Raw genomic sequence first — 19,040 nt, 5'->3', positions numbered from 1 at the left:
AGAAATACGTTTTAGGATTTAGAAATCATTGTTTATAGTTATAGCTAGACATGGAATAATACTAGAGATTCATTTGCCATCATGTTACTTAAAAAGACTTTTCAATATTACTTTCTCAGCACATTTTGGAGGACCAGCGTTGAAGCCAGACTTCCTGGGTTTGGATTCTGGGTGGTTGGTGATGTGCTGAGTGGGCTTGGGCGCATTCCTCAGCCTCACTGTGCTCCGTTTCTCCCTATGCCTCTCTCTCAGAATGACTGTGAGGAGGAAAATGCCTGTGAGACATGTCAGTGCTTATAATAATGCATAGCAGTTGCCTAGGAAGTCCTCCAAAAGCTAATATTGTGGTTATTCAAAATGGGTTTCTTTCTTACAAGGACTTAAGGAATATCTCCCAGATAGGTTTTATTGCCATAAAAGTTAGTTCTTATTGAAAATGACAGGTGCAAAACACCCTGGTATACCGCTTTCTATCACATAACGCAAGTAATGTTGTTTTTCCTTTTCCTTGGATCTAAATTTAATGCTTCATTAATATTACTGATATATTTTCTTTGTCCTTTAATGCTCCTCTTACTAATTGTTGCATCCTTTTATAGAAAATTACTTGCCAATGCAAAGAGTTTATCTAAAACAGAGAAGTTTAGATATTGTTTGTATTTTTGAGTATTTGCTATTAGCCTGAAAAGAATCATTTGTTTTTTTAGGCCTGCAAGAATACCACTGTATGAAAAGAAGAAGGTATAGTAAAAAAATAATAATAATAATTAAAAAAAATATTATCCTAGTAAAAAATACTTTGTGAAAGGAATAGTGCAAAATAGAAAATCTTCCTTTGTTGTAGAGAACTTTACTGTGAACTCATCATTTAGAAACACTACTGATAACGTTATTCTTTTGATAAAAATCTTTTAAGAAGTGTGTGTTTTTGCTTTGATGAAGAGATTTAGCACCACTGTACACTTAGTATATTTTATACATATTTTAAGGACATTGTGAGACAGTATTATTTATGTGTAGGTCAAAGAACGAATTGATTACGTGAACCGCCTGGATGATTTACCTCAGTCATCTGAGAATGATTCTGAGGATGGCGACGTGCTTTACTCTATGAATTCCATGTTGCAAGTAGAACCACTTGGCTTGGGGTGTAAAGGTAGGACCACAGTGTAAATGTTAACAGAAAGCCTGTCTGTGTATAGAGCAGTGATATATGCACACCTTGTCAGTACTGGTCTAGAGCCAGGGATACGTTACAGTGCTGTGCCTCTCAGAAGTATGTTCTGTATTAAAAGAACATGACAGTGAGCGTGTGCTCTGACCACAGGTCTGTGATCCTCCTCACTCACTGTATCTTCTGTTGATTGTTCTTTCCTGTGCCTTCACTCAAGGTCAGGTTAGCATCGTTTTCTTCCTAGAATAACTGAAATAATCTCAGAACTTCTTTCCCTGCTGCTCCACCTTGAGGGACCTCGGTCTGCACAGAAACTTTAATTATTAACTATTTTAAAAAATTCAAGTCTTATCATGAAACCCACTTGTTGCTTCTCTTTGCTGCATGGTTAGAGGTCACAATTGTCTAGCATCATCTGGTTTTATTTTTTACCCTTCATTCTACATGAATTTTAGAATTAGCGTGTCAGTTTCCTAAAATGTCTGCTGGCCTTAATGTTTTCATTTTCCTTCAGTTCAAAATACTGTGTAATTCTTCTTTTCATTACCTCTTTGATCCAAGGATTCTTTAGATCCCTGTGATTTTGTTTCCAAAGATCGAGAGTTTTCCTGAGGTCCTTCTGTGCTCTTGCTCCTCATGATTTGTTTAGTGCATCCAGAGGGGCCCTGGGGCTGGGGCTGATTATCTCCTGCCTTGGAGGCAAGACCTTACTGACTACCCCGTTCATTCTACTGTAAGATGTTTTCCCAGCCTGGCTCAGGAGAATAGATAGAATTCCTGGGACTGAGTGAGCACCCGGCTTGGGTTCCTATAATCTTTTCAGGTGGTTTCTCCCTGGTCTCAGGTGGTTTCTCACAGATGGGCGCTGTTCGTTCCTCTGCTGAATACCCGAGGGACTCCTCCTCAGATCTCCAGGGTCCTTTTTCTGTTCCACTGTCTCCTCTCCACGTTCAGATCTGTGATCTCTGCCCGCTTTGATTTCACCAGACTGTCAGCTTCCTCACCTCCTGTCAGGGAGTCTGGCTAACACAGTTTCTGTCCCCCGCCCCCACGCCCCCACCCCGTGTTGGGGCCTGGAAATTCTCTCAAGGCACTGAGCAGGGGCGTTCCTTAGGCTAACCTCATGTGTTTCCGGGATGATTGTTCTTCATTCCCTGAAGGCCTTTGTCATGAAAATCATTGTTTAATGTATTTTGTCGATGTTATTTTTGCTCATTTCACTCAGGAAGGTAAATCGGTAGCTTTTCACTCTGTCTTGGTTTCACGTGGCAGCTGCAGACTGTCCACAGTGTTGTTCTTCCTGCTCTGCTTATTGCTTCCTGCTCATCCTTCATTCCTCAGTGTGACATCTCTTCCCCAGGGAACTCTTTCCTGGACCCAGTCTATGTCAAGTTCTGTTATGTGATCATAGAACTCTCTTTGCTTAGAGTATCTGTCTGAGGTCGTAATTATTTTATTTGTCTTTCTCTTCTGCTAGATTTCAAGCTAAACAAGAGCCAGGGGCGTCTATTTTATCTGCAGAGCTTAGAATAATACCTTCCACATTATAGACACTTAATATTTGTTCAGTGCGTGGATGAGTGAACATGAAAAGCCCAGTCCTTTATATTCAAAAATGACTCGCTTAAAATTTTTTTTGTTTTTATCTTTGTTTTCTTCATCATGCAGATTCTGTTAGCTTGTTGAAAATCCGGGATACAATTCTTTCGTATGAAAGATCAGTAGCACTTAACAAAAGCCACTGTGAACTGCTTAGAGGAAAGATTAAAAAAATGGAAAGTAAGGTTAGTGGGCTACAGAAAGAGCTGTCAGAAACAAAAGAAGTGAAATCACAGTTAGAGCATCAGAAAGTGGACTGGGAACGAGAGTTCAACAGGTTGAGGTACTGTACATCTCGGTCTGAAAGAAATCTTTGAACTGTTACTTTAATACTGCAGGGACATTGATGTGTTATAATTACTAATTTACCCTCTGGAATTTTACAGGGGAGAAAACGTCATTAGTATTGTGGAGAGTGATTTTCTTGGAAATAATATAGCAAGTTCTTAACAGTGAATACTTCTAATAACTTAATGTATATTTTTCCAAATCATCATTTTCATGATCATACAGAAGTCTACTATCACGGAAACCCCATTAAATAGTTACCAAATTGACTTTCAGTTGTTTTTCAGTTTTCTGTATTCTAGTTAATACTACAAGGAGCATCTTTTCTATGAATTCATTTCTACCTTTCTAATTATTTTGAATACATTATCTTTAATAATACTGTATTATTTGGTTAAAGTATGAGAACTTAAAAAAGGTCTGTGATCTATATTTCTAAATTATTTGTAGGAAAGTTTATATTATTTTACATTCCCACCCGCAGATGTATGAAGTAGCCATTTTTCTCAAGAGAAAATGAAAACAAAATGTTATGCAGTTTTATTCTTAACCCTCTGTCTGAAAACAGTGACCATTATGAAGTGTTTTTCATTGTACTCCCCCCATGTTTACTATTTTAAATATTGTGAAGAGGGAACAAAAGTTATTGCAGCAGTAGATAATCTCATGATATTCTAAGAAGAGCTCTAAATTTTGCAGATTCACCTTAAAACAAGAGGAAGAGAATAGAAGAAATGCCAATATGTTATATGAAAAAATGAGGGAGCAGTTAAGAAGAAAAGAAGACGAATATAGTAAAGAAGTTGAAGTGACACAGCGACTAGCACTCACTTTCCGAGCACTGGAAATGAAACTGAAGATGGAGAGAAGTCATCCGAATCAGGTAGAGTAATCTTTGGTGAAAGTTTCAAATTTCTAACACTTCTTTTATCAATATTATTTATAGTATCATTTTGTTTAGTGTTATAGGAAATTTTAGGTTACTTGTTTAAAAGAAAAGAAAAGAAATGCAAAATTCCCAAAGTAACAAGGCCAGAAATAAGAATTGTATAATCCTGACATGCTGGGTGCACTTTTTCGAGCAGAGGGCAGAAGAGGTCATGTCAGTAGATCCTGAGGAACCAGAGGGTTGAGATTGGTGTGGAAACTGGAGGTTAAGCTCTCAGCCCACCTCAGGCGACAGATCCTTCAGCCTTGACGGAGCATTCATGAGTAAATAGGTCTAGAAGAGAAGGGGCAGTGGGAGGGATCATCGTGCCTAATTTCACATCAAGTTACCTCTGGCCTTCGGTCTGGCAGGTGGTTGAGGGTCGTGGACGCCCCTCCCTCTGTGCCCATCAGCCCTCCAGTGCACCTGCCCCGTGAAAGCTCAGAGCTGGCTCCAGCTTTCCCAGCTGGGTTTCTCTCACAGTAGAGTCCTCAAGGACAGGTATTAACTGGCATCCTCGAGAGGTACAGGAATGCTCCCCGTGGGTTTTTCTCCAGCAGTTGGTAGAAACCAGACACTCTTGAAGTTGGTTGTCCTTCATTCTGCAGAGTTCTCGAGTGGCATCTCAGAGCAGAGGAATTTGCTCCCACACCCGATGTCCCTCTCAAACACGGAGCGGGTTCCATTCCGAGGTCCTAGCAGCGTATCTCCCACAACAAAAAGCTCTCGGTGAGAGCTCGGGAAAGTAGTATTTGTAATTCAAATCCATGTGTCTACAGCAGTCAGGTAGGGACATACAATGGCCTGATCCAAGGAGAGGCCATTAATATTTTCCGTAGGAATTGATCTCAAATCTTTTGTGGCTATCTCACACAGCCGGGACCCTGATTGTGGTTTAGGCCAGGCAGACCACGTGTGCTCCCCCATCGACGGTGTGACCCGACCGAGTCCCTCTGCTTTGGAGTGAGTGCCTCGGTCACCGCATGCCCGTCCTCACCTCCAGTGTCTCAGTCAGAGTCCGCTCCTGGCTCCACTCTCATTTCTGTAACCAGTGCCCTGTCACCGGCCTTTTCACATCATTTACAGCTTTTCAGTTTATAAAAACTGTGCCATCAGTTGTTAAAACAGTTTAGAACACTTTAAAAAGGTGTTTCTTTAGAATAAACTTATAAAAGTGCCCCCCCCAACCAAGGGGGGGGGAAAACTCTTGCTACTAATAATCGATATTCTGGGTTTTGGTAATGATTTCACTGCCTTGATTGATCATTAGGTTAGTTTATCACTTCCCCTGATGGTAAGGAGGAAACTATAGGCAGTTCAGAGACCACATTTTGGATGTCATTCTTCTCCTTGTGAGAAAATGAACACTCTGCTCTGTGAGTGTCCAGTTTCAGTACAAGGAACTTTTGAAAACAGTGATAGATATGCCATAATATATATTTAGTGATAGTTATTAAGTGTTTTTCATTGTATTTCCCCCATCTTACTATTTTAAACATTATGGAGAGATAATGAAAGTTGTTGCAGCAGCAAATAATCTCATGGTTTTCTAAGAGGGCTCTAAATTTTACCTTATTTACAGTTAGTATATGTACCATGAATGAAATAAGAGGCTTATTTTGTATTTCTATGTTTCCACCAGAGAAGTAACTGTGGTTTGATATAAGAGGACTAGTAGAGTCGAAGACCTGATGAAAAGGCTGCAGCTTACTCACATTTTTAACTTTCTCCTTTCCAGAATCATTACAGCTAATAAATTAATTGATGTTTGTAGAAGTGCTTGATACAGTTGTCAATAGGTGTAATCCTTGTAATTGCCTATTAAAATGTTAGAAGGTAGCATATTCTCAAGAAAAACCTTTTTGTACAAAATGTAGTCTATTTATACAGAGTTGAGGCTCTTACTGTGAAGTAGCTGCATAGGAGGTATGGGATGCAGTGTCTATAAACCTAGCAAGTGGTGGTGTTTACTGAATTCCAGTTGATGAACAATATTGTGTGAGTTTCAGGTACAGAGCACAGTGATTCAGACCTATATGTATGTGTGTGTGTAACTTATGTAAATGGGACTTCCCTGCTGGCTCAGACTGTAAAGAATCTGCCTGCAATGCAGGACACCTGGGTTCAATCCTTGGGTTGGGAAGATCCCCTGGAGAAGGAAATGGCTACCCACTCCAGTATTCTTGCCTGGGAAATTCCACGGACAGAGGAGCCTGGCAGGCTACAGTCTATTGGGTCGCAAAGAGTCGGACTTGACTGAGTGACTAATACACACTCACTCACACACACACTCACACATACACACATATTCCTTTTCAGATTCTTGCAGAATATTAAGTATAGTTCCTTCTGTTGTATGGTAGATCTCTGTTGGTTATTTTATATCTCCTAGTGTGTATATGTTAATCCTGACATCCTAATTTATCCCTTCCCCTACCCTGCTTTCCCCTGTGGTGACCATAAGTTTGTTTTCTGTGTCTATGAGTCTCTTTCTGTTGTGTGAATAAGTTGATTTTAGATTCTCCATATAAGCAGTATGACATAATACTTGTCTCTGTCTGACTTACTTCACTTAGGGTGATATGTCTAGGTCCATCCCTGTTGCTGCAAATAGCATTATTTCATTCTTTTTTTATGGCTTCCTAGTTTTCCATTATATAAATATTCCACATCAGATGCAATTTTTAAGTGTAGTCAGATCTATAAATCTTTTCTTTTAAGCCTTCTGGGTTTGTTGTGGTTCGGAGAGAAGCCTTTCCAATTCTGAGCGTCTTGAAAAGTCTCTTGGGATTTCTTTTTGACTTTCATGGATTCATTGTCTTCCATGAAATTTTTGAACCTTTGGGAATTTCTTCTTGTATAAAGTCTGAGGTTTATATTGAACCTTATTTTTTCCTGTTGGAGACACACTTGGTGCAGTCTTTTCATTGTATAAACATCAAGTTAGTCTTTTATTTCAGAGGAAATCATGAAATGTCACTTGAGTACTAGCTAAAAATCTCCTTTGTTTCACTTAGGTTTCTGATAGTTGTGAAGACACAAAAGCCCTGTTGCTCAAAAAACACATGCTGCAGGATGAAATAGCCATGCTAAGACTGCAAAGAGATGCAGTGAAAAATCAGCACCGGGCAAAGGAAGAGAACTATTTTGAGGACATTGAAATTCTCAAAGTAAAGAACGATGATCTTCAAAAGGCAGTAAAACTGACTGAGGAAACATTAACACAGACTATATCCCACGGTACAGGCCAGCTTAATGCTCTGACAGCTGAGAATACAATGCCAAACTCGAAGCTGGAGAACAAAAAAGAAAGCAAACAAAGACTGGAAACGGAAGTGAAATCCTACCGTTCTAGACTGGCTGCTGCCTTACACGATCATGATCAAGGTCAGACATCAAAAAGAGATGTGGAACTTGCCTTCCAGAGAGCAAAAGAGGAGTGGTTATGCTTGCAGGACAAAATGGAGTCTGATGTGGCTCATCTGAAAGAGAACAATGAGATGCTTTCCCAGCAACTGTCTGAAGCGGAAAGTGAGTTCAATAAGCTGAAAATCAAGCTGCATTACACGAGAGATGATCTCAGAGAAAAGACTTTGACGTTAGAACGTGTCCAGAGAGACCTAAGCCAAGTAGAGTGTCAAAAGCAGAAAATTGAACACATGTATCACAAGGAACAAGGCAAAGTGAGTAAATATATTGGAAAGCAGGAATCCTTAGAGGAGAGATTATCTCAACTCCAGAGTGAAAACATGTTGCTCCGACAGCAACTGGATGATGCACAAAAGAGAGCTGATAGTAAAGAGAAGACGGTGATTAGCATCCAAGACCAGTTTCAGCAGATCGTGGGAAAACTTCAGGCTGAAAGTGAGAAACAAGGTCTGATGCTGGAGGAAAGAAACGAGGAGTTAATCAATGAGTGTAATCATTTAAAAGAGAGAATGCATCAGTACAAAAATGAGAAAGCAGAAGGAGAAGTGAGTATCCAGAAGAAGAAATTCTCAGTTTTCCTGAAAGAAGGTTCAAAGTGATTCTTGATTCTGGCTAAATGTTGAATCTAGTTAAATATAAAAAATACACAGGCTGTGAATCTATGGTCTCTAAACCAGCCTAAAAGCACACCTTGCATCCAGCAAATAAAATGCTTTACTTTGAGTAGGGACATGGTGTCGCTTATGAAATGTTAAGAGATTCAGTTCTATATTGTTAACATAGACAGGTATTAGGAATTTACTCTCTTACTATTAAGGTAATAATTTTAATCTTTATGTTACCATGTCAGTATCATGGTGAAGCAGATAAATGAAATGCTCAAACCTGAAATGAATATTTCGAAATTAAGCTTCAGTTACGTGGATTATAACCTTGATGGTCAATTCTAGGTTTCCAAAGGCTATATTTTATATATTGTACTTTGGCTTCAGTAGCTGTCATACCTTTTTGTCATATTTTTTGGTACAATTTTACTTTTATTCATGTCAATTTGAGTTAATATGGGAAACATTTTAGCCTTGAATTATTTATTCTTAAAGCCTCTCAACTCTTCACATTCATCTACTTATCATTAAATTGTAATTTGGGACTCAGGTGGTGAGCTTTAACAAAACTGTTCTTGATTTAATCTTCCCACTGCTATTTATGATTTCCTTAGAACATTTTTACAAACAATTTGCTCATAATTTTTATTTTAAGGATCAATGACTATCATTTGAATACAAGTTTGTCCTCTAAAAATTAAGGGTGGCAGGATTCATGAGCAGCAGGAATGGAATGAGTCAGGGAGCGGGCTGTAGGAGCTGCGGTTTGGAGGCGGGTGGAAGTCAGGTTATCGAGGCTCCTTGAAGGCCATGGGAGCAACCTCATTTGTAAAGTTCATTTTTCTTTTCTATTGGAGTATGGTTGATTTCCAGTTTTGCGTCAGTTTCAGAGGTACAGGAAATTGATTCAGTTGCACACATACCCATCCTTCCGGGTCCTCTCCCAGGCAGGTGACTGCCTCCCCACAGTAGGTCCTGGTGCTCAGCCAAGGGCAGAGGCGGGGAGGAGGGAGAAATTAGGAGTCTGGGATTAACCTAGACACACTACTGGATATGAAATAGATAAGCCACAAGGGAATGGCCTCATTTTTCTGCTGAGATAGGAATCTATTGGAAAGATCTGAGCACTGGTTGGAATATGTGAAGATCTCTGAGTTAATCAAAGCTTCTAATAAAAAAGGAAAGGAAAATGTTTCCACACTGTTTCCACAGTGTGTACTTTTCCATCACTTTTCCCACCTATACACTCATTTCTTTCTGGAGGTGAGGTGGTGAAGCTCTGCAGTTTTATTGGGAGGGGCAGGGCGTGGACAGTGGGGCTGCATCCTTTGTCTGAGTAACTTAACATCAGGAAGGCTGGAGGGTGGCCCCTTCTGTGTCTGGACCCAGATTCAGTGAGGAGGGAAAAGGTGAGTTACTGTGTGTGGTGATAGTTTTCAAAGTCCATATGTTGGAGTTATCTATTATTAGCATAATGTAATGGTAAAGTGATTTGATAAACTCAGTGACAGAGCGTCTTATTAGGCACTTGTGAGACAACTTCGACAAGAACTGGATGACACCGTAAAAAAGCTGTCTATGTCGGATGCTTCGCTGAAAGACATGTCATGGTGTCGTGTTACCTTAGAAGCTGAGGCACGGGATTTAAAGAACAAATTTAAACTACAACTATGTCAACTCACAAGTCAGGTATGTAGGAAGTTGAATGTGTTGACAGTTAATATGTAGGATAAAGTGTTTTAGGACACTCATTTTCATGGTCAGCATTCTCCTGTATTTTTGTTACAAGTAACTTACTCCAATTTTCTTATCTTTATAATGCACTTGTTTCTTAAACTCTGACTTTCATCCTTCCATCTGCATTAAATTATTTTTTTCTTTTATTATTTGCCCTTAGGAAAGTTGAGAACTGTGCCTCATTGTTCACACAAGTTGAGAGCCTTTTTTTTCTTTGAAACAATACTTTTTAAAGTGATAGATGTATTACCATGATGAGGCAAGCCATATTAAAATCAGAGGATAATATTAGTTTAATGGAATGTTCAGAAAATGATCATTTCTCATCTTCCCTTTTGTGAATGGCTGTAGAATTCTGTGTATATTTATTTCATGGATTTCAGAATAACTTGTGCAGAAAGGGTATTATACAAACCAGTTGAAGTTTAGGCATTGCCTTCTTTCCTTTTCATTTTAAGTATATTGTAAAAGCATGGCCGTTTCAGATGGTATAGAATACATATATCCAAGCTAGAGAATGAAGAAGATTATCTGGATCCTGCCATTGGATTGTTTTAAAAAAGCTATTGAGATATAATTGACGTTTCATAGAATTCACCCACTCAACATGTGTAGTTCAGTATTTCTTAGTCTAGAGAGGTGTAACCTGTGACCACAGTCAATTTTAGAGCATTTCCATCACCCCCCAACAGAAACCCTGCATCCCTTAGCCGCCACCCATGACCTCCCATCTCCCTCAGCCCCAGGCAACCCCCAGTCTAATATCTGTCTCTGTAGACATACCTATTCTCGGTATTTTATATAAATGGAATCATGCAGTATGCTCCTTTGGGATTAGCTTTTCTCATTTGATGTCATGATTTCACGGTTCATGCATGTGATAGCACATGTCAGTTCTTCTCTTTCTGTTGGTTGTCAAGCAACAGTAAGCTAAGCCATTTAACCATTCATCACTTGATGGAGCTTTGAGTTGTTTCCACTTTGGGGCTATTAATAATGCTGTTGTGAACACTGATTTTCATGATTCTGTGTGAGCATATTTTTATTTCCCGTGGTTGGATCTTATCCTCAGAGTTAGCTGGCTGATTTCACCTTTTCTTGGCCCTTGCTCAGACGGTCCTTTCTGCCTTTCCAGTTTCTTTTCCTCTTGGGTAGTCCTTCATTGTTTCAGACCTGGCGCCCAGTCCCTCCTCCTCCATGGAGCTTTCCTGACTGTCCAGCTCTCATTGACCTTTTCACATCAGTCCTTGTTATCTAGTCTCTGAGGAATAGTTTAGCCCCTCATTTTACACTGTTGACATTTTTTCCATGAGGGGAAATCTTGGTTGAGTATACACTGGTGTAACAGGGAATGTTTATTCATATGCACAGCACTTGTCTTGCATCAATGGACAGTAACAAAGGACTATAAGAATGAGGCATTTTGTTGTTACTGTTCAGAAAAATGTGTGGATCATCTCTGTACACTGTCAGGAAATGGGATTTCTTTAACTTTGCAAACAATTTCTCTTTGGAATGCAATTCAAATTAGCAAAAATCTTTGTACATCAGAAAAAAGGCTTATGGGATTAGAATCCATATTTATAAGATTTCTTAATTAGAGTCTTATTCTCACAGTTTTCTTTTGGAAGGCATTTATTAACTTAGCCCTGAATAACTCAATACAGTATCCCTCAAACTTCTTTAAAATCCTGGAACATGAAGATGGGGGGACGAGTAAGAGACATTCTACTAAGCAGTGACTTGTAGTCATTTTATGAGGAAAGATAGAAACATGTTCTTGTAGAACAATAGAAGAGTGTAAAATCAAGTGCAATTATTGTGTGACAAAGATGACAGTGAAGAATATATTTTGTGACTCTTGGTGGTTTGAACTTCTTTCTTGATTCTCTGAGTAATCCCTGGTCCTCCATTCTACAATACAGATACCATCATATGTATTTGATCCTGGGTTTGAGTAAGGCTGTGCTCAGTCCAGTTTCTTCATTAGCAAATGGGATCATTTTATTCTTGAAGAGTGATGATCTTCCAGCAGAGCTGGAAACTGTATCTTCAAAATGTCTGCACCTGGATGCAAAAAGTAAAGTTTTTCAACAGGAGTTATTATCTATGAAACTAATGCAAAAGAAATGTAAAAAACTACAGTGAAGAAAAAGAGGTTTTAGCGAGAAGTAGTGAACCTCAAAAGTCATATAGAAATGAATATGATAGTCAAGTAGAGCAGTATCAACAGGAGACTGAAGACAGAGCGAGACAGGATCTTGTAGAGATATTAAAAGAAGTCAGCCTATTTTTCTAGGTTAATTTGTTGTTCTGTCATGTGCTGGAATTCGCTCTCACTGTACATTACATTTTGGATAGATACAGCTTATGTGTTTCCTCTACCTCCCTTAGAGCAGTTAGTTTTGTAGATTTCTGGAAGGAAGGGGGCACTTGTTTTCCCTTTAAAACTTTCAGTTTCCATCACAGTTATCACTAAATTGACCTTTCAGAATGATTCTCACTAGAGAATTCTTTCTTCTATAACACCAATTGGTAAAAAAACAAAAGCATTAGGAAGAAAAGAAAATTTTGTGGTTTAAAACTGGTACCATCCTCTTGAATTATTCTTAAGTTGTCTTGTTCAATTTTTAAAATTTTAAGTTGATCCTCTTATTCTTTGTATTATCAGATTATATAAGTACTACTATAGCAGTGATTCCACTTTAATTTTATAATTCAGATTTAATCCACTTCACATTGATGATAATTGCTTTCAACTTCTGCTCTGGTTTTTTGGTTTTTTTTTACCTTTAAAATCGCTCTCTGAATCACTGACTCAAAACTAAAGGGAACAAGTATAATTTTCCAGGTTAATGATTATTTTTAAAATATTATCTGTTTCAATTTGCCTTAGACACAAGCTGGATCTCAACAAATGGACTTCAGAATTAAAAACTTGGAATCTGAAGTCCTCAAAATGAAAACTTTGCAAGATTCCAATAAAGCAGGGTTGGAAAAATATAAGCAACTCTACCTAGAAGAATGTGAAGTGAGAAAGTCATTGGAAGATAAACTAGACAAGTAAGTCAAAACACAGAATCAGAGAAACTACATTTAGTTCATTAATTTGTTTCTAAAGCCTAATTTTTATAGAGTGGGATACATGAGATTAGTAGGAAGTGAAAGCTGACTAGATGGTCACTGCTAGAGGGCGCCCTAGGACAAGCTATTAATACTGTGTCCTTGTAAGCTTTTCTACACAGCATAAAGGCATTCTTGTGAGACTGGGGGCAATGAACACAGGGGCGAAAGGCAGGATAAATCACAGAGTGGCTAGAAATAGCATGGTGACCTGACTGAGGGATGTGGAGGACTGAAAGGGCAGATCATATACCTCAGGGTCGAGTCCAGCTTTCCCCAGTGCCTGAAAGCAGAGCTTTCCTAGAAAGCCTTTCATAAGCCAAACAGCATAAAGCAAAGCAGCAGGGACCCGAGGACACGTTTGGCTAGTCGGTACATAAAATGAGTATGCGCAAGTGAAGCACAGGTGCTCCCAGATAGGTAACTTGACCTGAGATGTGGGGTGTGGCTTCCGGGAAGGAGCTCCGTGGGGCCAGTCTCCCTGCTTGGGAAGCGCGGTGCGTCTCTCTGTAAAACGTACACTGAACCTTTTTATATGAAACCAAAAAGCCTCTTCAAAAAAAAATTTTTGTTATTTTGATCAAAATATCTATCAAAAACAGATGCTGATGTAGGCCTTTCTCTAAGCGAAGTAACATAAAGTGCACTTTGGAAAAGCAGGGGATACTTGTCATTGTTCCTGGGGCTGTTTTAGCTCTTTTCAGCCTTACCCTTTGACTTTCTCATCCTCCCTTGAGATTGTGGCTGTAGGTGATACCTCAGAGCCAAATGCTTAATTTCTCCAAGGTCGTGGGTGACACGTGTACACAAGGGTGGTGAAAGCAAATGCTTGAAGGCGGCTTTGTGGGAGGCGTGTCTCTTCACCCCTGAACTGTTTCCTGGGGGCAGTCGTGTCCCAGAGGCAGCAGGGGTCACTGTGGGCCCACCTCCCTTTCTCTCTGATGCCCATTCTCTCCTCTCCCAGCGGTGACTTGTTACCTGAGGAGCCCCAGAGACGTGCACTTCTTTAGAGCAAGGTCACAGCTGTCACTGTTTACAGGAGGCCTGCTCTATGTGTTCAGGGTTCAAACAGTTTAATGGGAATTCCGTTTACTATACGGCAACTTAAAAAAAGCAAATCATTTAGGGAAACATGAGCAAGGTTGGTGTTTTCCATCTTCCCCAGGACTCATGAGAGGCTGGCAGAGATCAGCACCAAACTTGAGGTGGAGAAGCAGCAGAACAGATCTTCATTCAGCACTCTTAGCAGGAGGCCAGTCCTGGAACCCCCTTGTGTTGGAGATTTCAATAATCCTTTAGTGCTCCATGGAAGTCTTACTCCAAGAGCAAATGTAGGGTTTTCTACCTCAATTCCACGCCATTCAGATGACAGCATGGAGACTTACTTGACCAAGGTTAGTTCTATTCTACTTTATTTCACTGGGTTTCACATTTCTGTTATGAATGATCCTTGTTTTTAATTTGGTGGACTTCTGAGTTGTTTTTTTTTTGTCTTATGCACACTAAGTAAAAGCTATCATTAACTGTGCTAATCAAGGAGACATTTAATGATTTTTTTGTCCTAGAGCTCTCGTTTTTAAGAGATACTTAACTTTTTAAATTTCTTGAAAAGCTGCCTTGAAATTCTACTTTAGAAATGAAATCTTTTTGCCTAGTAACTGAAAGTATACTTTATGATGTTTGACTTACTTTCTAATTGATTTCACTTTGGCAGTAGTTCATAATCACTTCTGAGCTCTGTTGCACCCACCACAGTTTATCTACCCCTAAGGATAAGTGAATCACTGGCATCTAAACACTAACCTCATATGGGTGTTTTTTTACTTGAAGGAATCCTAGATAAACCCTTTGTATGAATTAAACAAACTTGTAATACTAAATCAAAAGATTAATTTCTGGTTTTGGGTGAACACTTTTTGCTATTTTCTTGTACAAGAGTACGTTTTTAATTGCTGTTTTACTTATAGAATTTTGATTTAAATTTCTGAAAACTATCTTGCTGAGCAGTTGTAGAATGTTTCTAAATTTGTACTGAACGGAAACATTTAAAAATTATAAATGAAGCTCACTTTATCTCTATCTTGACATCACCTGGATGAATGGTATGAAAGATAGTGATGATGGGGAGTGTTTTAAGTTGCAACCAGTTTTCATTGTGTAATCATTGTGGTTAAAATATCCATTTCAGTCAGTGCACACGGGTTTATCGTTTTGATAGGGTTTTGTGATGTTCGTGATGCAAAGAAAAGTAGCCCTTGTTAAATGCAGTCTCAGCCTGTTTTCTCATTTGGCTTCTTGCCATCATAGGAGAGCGATCTAAGGTTTCTTTGACAGCACTGGGGCTACGTTGGGTCCTAGTTCTTGAGAGCCGTGAACCTGGAGGACGTGCTTTAGCTGTGCAGTCACAGCGGGCCTCCGAACACTTCATCCCAAGTCAGACACTGCCCCACGCAGGCCTAAGAGGAGGAAGCAAATGCTTGACCCCCGTCCCAGGGGCAGGCTGCCTACTGCAGACCCAAGTTCACGGTGCTGTGAGCACGTAACATCTTGTCAAAGAAGAGATTTGGAACCAAGCAAGCACTTCTTAGTTCCTTGTCCCAAACTCACCTGTTAGATAAATCTCCTCTCTTCTCACGTGGAGGGTAGGAGTATAAGTCCTCCCCTTGAAACTTCAGGCTGAGGAAATGAAGTTCAACTGTAATTTCTGACCGGATTTAGATTATAGTTGAGATTACACTCATACTTTTTGTATAAACTAACTAATGATGAGAGCTTGGATAGAAGTATGCTAGACAGTAAAGAGAGATCTGTTGCGTGTTTTAAATTTTGTTCTAAATAACCCCAAATGTGGATAATTCATTGTTGACTGATTTTAGTTCACCAGGTTTTATCTGGAGGAAACAAACATCCTTTGAAGGACGAATCTCTTCAGTTTTGGCCTGCTTGATTCAAATAAAGATTTTCTCCTTTACGTTCCCTGTCCTGTTTTTAAAACATATTTATCCTTTCTAAATTAACTATATTGACTGCTACAAATAGGAGTTTGATATTGATTTATTCTTATTTATGCATTTAAAGCACATAATTTAGTTAGAAAGTCATGTCATGCCACAAGCATTATTTAATTATATAAGAAGGATTTACATATTCATTGTGTCTATGTTATAGTTAAAAATCTGTGTGTTTTTTCTTAACCTGAGGAAGTAGCTGGCATAGGACTCAGTAAGAAGGTCATTGGCTTTGTTACTTCTTTTGTAGAATTAGGAACTTTGAGTAAATCAATGAGTCTCATCCCTTACAGAAAGTTTTTTCTTCAAAGGAAACAACCTTTCTTTAAAAAAAACTTCTGCATGGAACCGTGTTATATAAAATGGAGACAAGTATAGAATGTTTAGCTAAAGAGCGGCCAGAGCCCCTGCAGCTGTGACTTCTCTGTCCCTCCACCCTGCAGTGACCCCTATGGGGCCTTCCCCTTCTATGGGACATAGTTCAGAGTCTAACACTTAGGAGAAAATCCTTCTCGCTAAACATCTTCAGAATTAAATCTTGCTGGTACATTGTTTTCTTGTGTATAGTCTTCTCACCTTTCTGTGTTTTTGTTAAATGGAAGAGTTTAAAGAAAGTCACAGATGTGTTCTCCTTATTAACATTTGACTCAAACTACTTCCTCCACTTGAACAGGATCCTCACCTAGAAATCAAAATAAAGTCTCGGAAGTACATATTTAGGCCAGGAGCTTTTAGGGAAGAAGATGGGCATCTTGTGGGTCATTCCGAGGATTATGGGTCATTCCCTAATTCTCTGAAATTATGTGTACTTGATAGACTGATATTTATTGTACTTTTTATCAGATTAGTCTAAATAGCATTCCTTATATGTATTCTCTGTTATGTATAAGCAGAATAAGTAGGGATTAATTTTGTTTTATTTATGTGATTTTTTTGTTCTACTGAAGTAATCTTCAGGTTAGGTCTAATCTCTAAAAGTATTATTTAAAAGTCACATTTAATAAGTTATAAACATATACCTTGTTTATCTTAAAGATAAATATTTGACTTATTTCAGATGCGGCGGGAGTTGGACAGGAGTATAACTAGAGGAATAAGAGAAGGTATGTTGCCAAAATGTATGAATTAATGTAGACATTGATTTCAGAAATACATTGTAAACAATAAATGGCATCTCTTTCCATTGTTTGGATAACAGATGCTATGTGAAATTTTTTTTTTTATACATAGCTAAGGAAAAATGTGAAAGCATGAGCAATCATAGTGAAAAATATCCTTCTTCCTTATTTATTCACCACGTACCATAGCTTGAGGTATGGTGGCTCCCTTGAGGATATGGAGGGCATCCCTGGTGGCTCAGAGGTTAAAGCGTCTGCCTGCAATGCAGGAGACCCGGGTTTGATCCTTGGGTCGGGAAGATCCCCTGGAGAAGGAAATGGCAACCCACTCCAGTACTCTTGCCTGGAGAATCCCATGGATGGAGGAGCCTGGTAGGCTACAGTCCACTGGGTCGCAAAGTGTCGGACACGACTGAGCGACTTCACTTTCACTTTCACCATAGCTTGAAAAACAATCTCTGAAGGTCTATGTATTTCTTTTTATTTCTAGCTGTATTCTCCTTCCCTCCATCCCTGTGGAACTATCTTCCTACCCCTGACACCATTCTCAGAAAACGTGGCGTCCACACCATCTCAGTGTTGGTGGTGGTTAAGGCTGGGACACGCAGACTCAGGCAGTCACGTGTGTTCAGCGGTCACTGGGTGGGTAACTAAAGTCTCCCTGTCACTGATACGTCATCAGTTTATCTTTCAGCCTCAGGAAATGCTCCACACACCCACATCCATTTGGGTCCTGCCAAAGCAATCGGCCTCATCTCTTCACTGCCTTACACTGCCCCTCAGCTCCGCATCTGACCACCCGACCATGTAGGATCCCACAGACTTGCCTGCGCCCCTGCGGTCTGTGTACGCGCTTCTGCCCTCTGCCTCTTGTCCTTTCCTGTCCTTCAGGTAACGACATGCATATCACCTCCACCAAAGAGCTGCCAGTATGGACACAAAGCTGGCTGCCCCTCCTGTCTGTTCCTTGTGCCATCTTTTCTATCTTAGTATTGATGACTCTGTATGGAAATGGCCTGTTTGTCTGTTTTTCCAGTTTAGGGCATATCATTTTTCAGGGCGGACGGGGTCACCTTCATCTTGTCACTCCACTGTTTTTCACAGAACCTTTGCACATAGTTACTGAGTAAACGAATGAAAAGTGAGAAAACCAGGCGCTCTGACACTCAGCCCCACCTGTGACCATGAGCAGATTAGAAAACTGTGAGCTTGGTTAGGATTTGCTGTTGTGTCATCTGTAGATAGTTTTCATTTTTCAGAATACTAGGAGAGGTCTCAGGGTTTTTTATTTTGTGTGTGTGTGTGTGTGTGTGTGTGTGTTTTCTTTTTTTTTTAACCCAAGTATTTTAGGTAAAGAATATAATTCTTTCCTTTTCTTTCAGCTGATGCTCAGTTTGCATCTGATGCCTTTAGACTGTCTTCTCGAGGATCTGCAGATGAGTCAGATGTGTGTGATGACCTACTTTTGTAAACAGAAGAACAAGATATACAGATTTGGAAGGAAAAATACATGAGTTAGAAAGATAAATAGTAAACGTTTCCCTACTGGACCGTTTCCATGGCATTTCATTGTTTCCCGTTAAACATGATGAGAAAATCTTTATTAAAGGAAAATACTTTTGTATATGTGTGTATGATGAAAATTTATATAGTATTTTAAGTGATGTTTCTCTGCCTCTAACTTACTTTTTAGGTGATCTAAACATCAGCACTGGTGAGTTTTCCATATTCTAAGTGATAGAGTTACTCACTCAATCGTGTCTGACTCTGTGCAGCCCCAAGGACTGTAGCCCACCAGGTTCCTCTGTCCATGGAATTCTCCAGGCAAGAATACTGGAGTGGGGAGCCATTTCCTTCTCCAGGGGATCTTCCCAGACCCTGGGATCAAACCCAGGTCACCTGCCTTGCAGGTGGATTCTTTACCATTTTAGCCACCAGGGATGCCCTTTACAGACTCAAACTGAGCCCTAACACCGACTGTTTAAACAGCACCCAAACAGCCAGACATGTCATTAATATTATTGGTGTTGA

The 19,040-nt window shown here is 39.5% G+C and overlaps 1 protein-coding gene across 1 annotated transcript in view; it reads left to right on the top strand.

Moving 5' to 3' along the window:
• LOC136157109 (ankyrin repeat domain-containing protein 26-like) overlaps positions 1-18,808 on the top strand; it is a 59,158-nt gene extending 40,350 nt beyond the window's left edge. Inside the window, exons 17-26 of the mRNA XM_065919139.1 lie at positions 708-741; positions 1,021-1,156; positions 2,843-3,056; positions 3,761-3,944; positions 7,007-7,963; positions 9,548-9,712; positions 12,657-12,823; positions 14,049-14,277; positions 16,949-16,994; positions 18,392-18,808. Of these exons, the coding sequence (XP_065775211.1) occupies positions 708-741; positions 1,021-1,156; positions 2,843-3,056; positions 3,761-3,944; positions 7,007-7,963; positions 9,548-9,712; positions 12,657-12,823; positions 14,049-14,277; positions 16,949-16,994; positions 18,392-18,480 (2,221 nt within the window). The 3' untranslated portion in view covers positions 18,481-18,808. The remainder of the gene's footprint in view (positions 1-707; positions 742-1,020; positions 1,157-2,842; positions 3,057-3,760; positions 3,945-7,006; positions 7,964-9,547; positions 9,713-12,656; positions 12,824-14,048; positions 14,278-16,948; positions 16,995-18,391) is intronic.
• The last annotated feature ends 232 nt before the right edge of the window (positions 18,809-19,040 follow it).

This window comes from Muntiacus reevesi, chromosome 2, assembly GCF_963930625.1.
Source record: "Muntiacus reevesi chromosome 2, mMunRee1.1, whole genome shotgun sequence".
NCBI lineage: Eukaryota > Metazoa > Chordata > Mammalia > Artiodactyla > Cervidae > Muntiacus > Muntiacus reevesi.
This window is presented reverse-complemented; position numbering and strand designations above follow the sequence as displayed.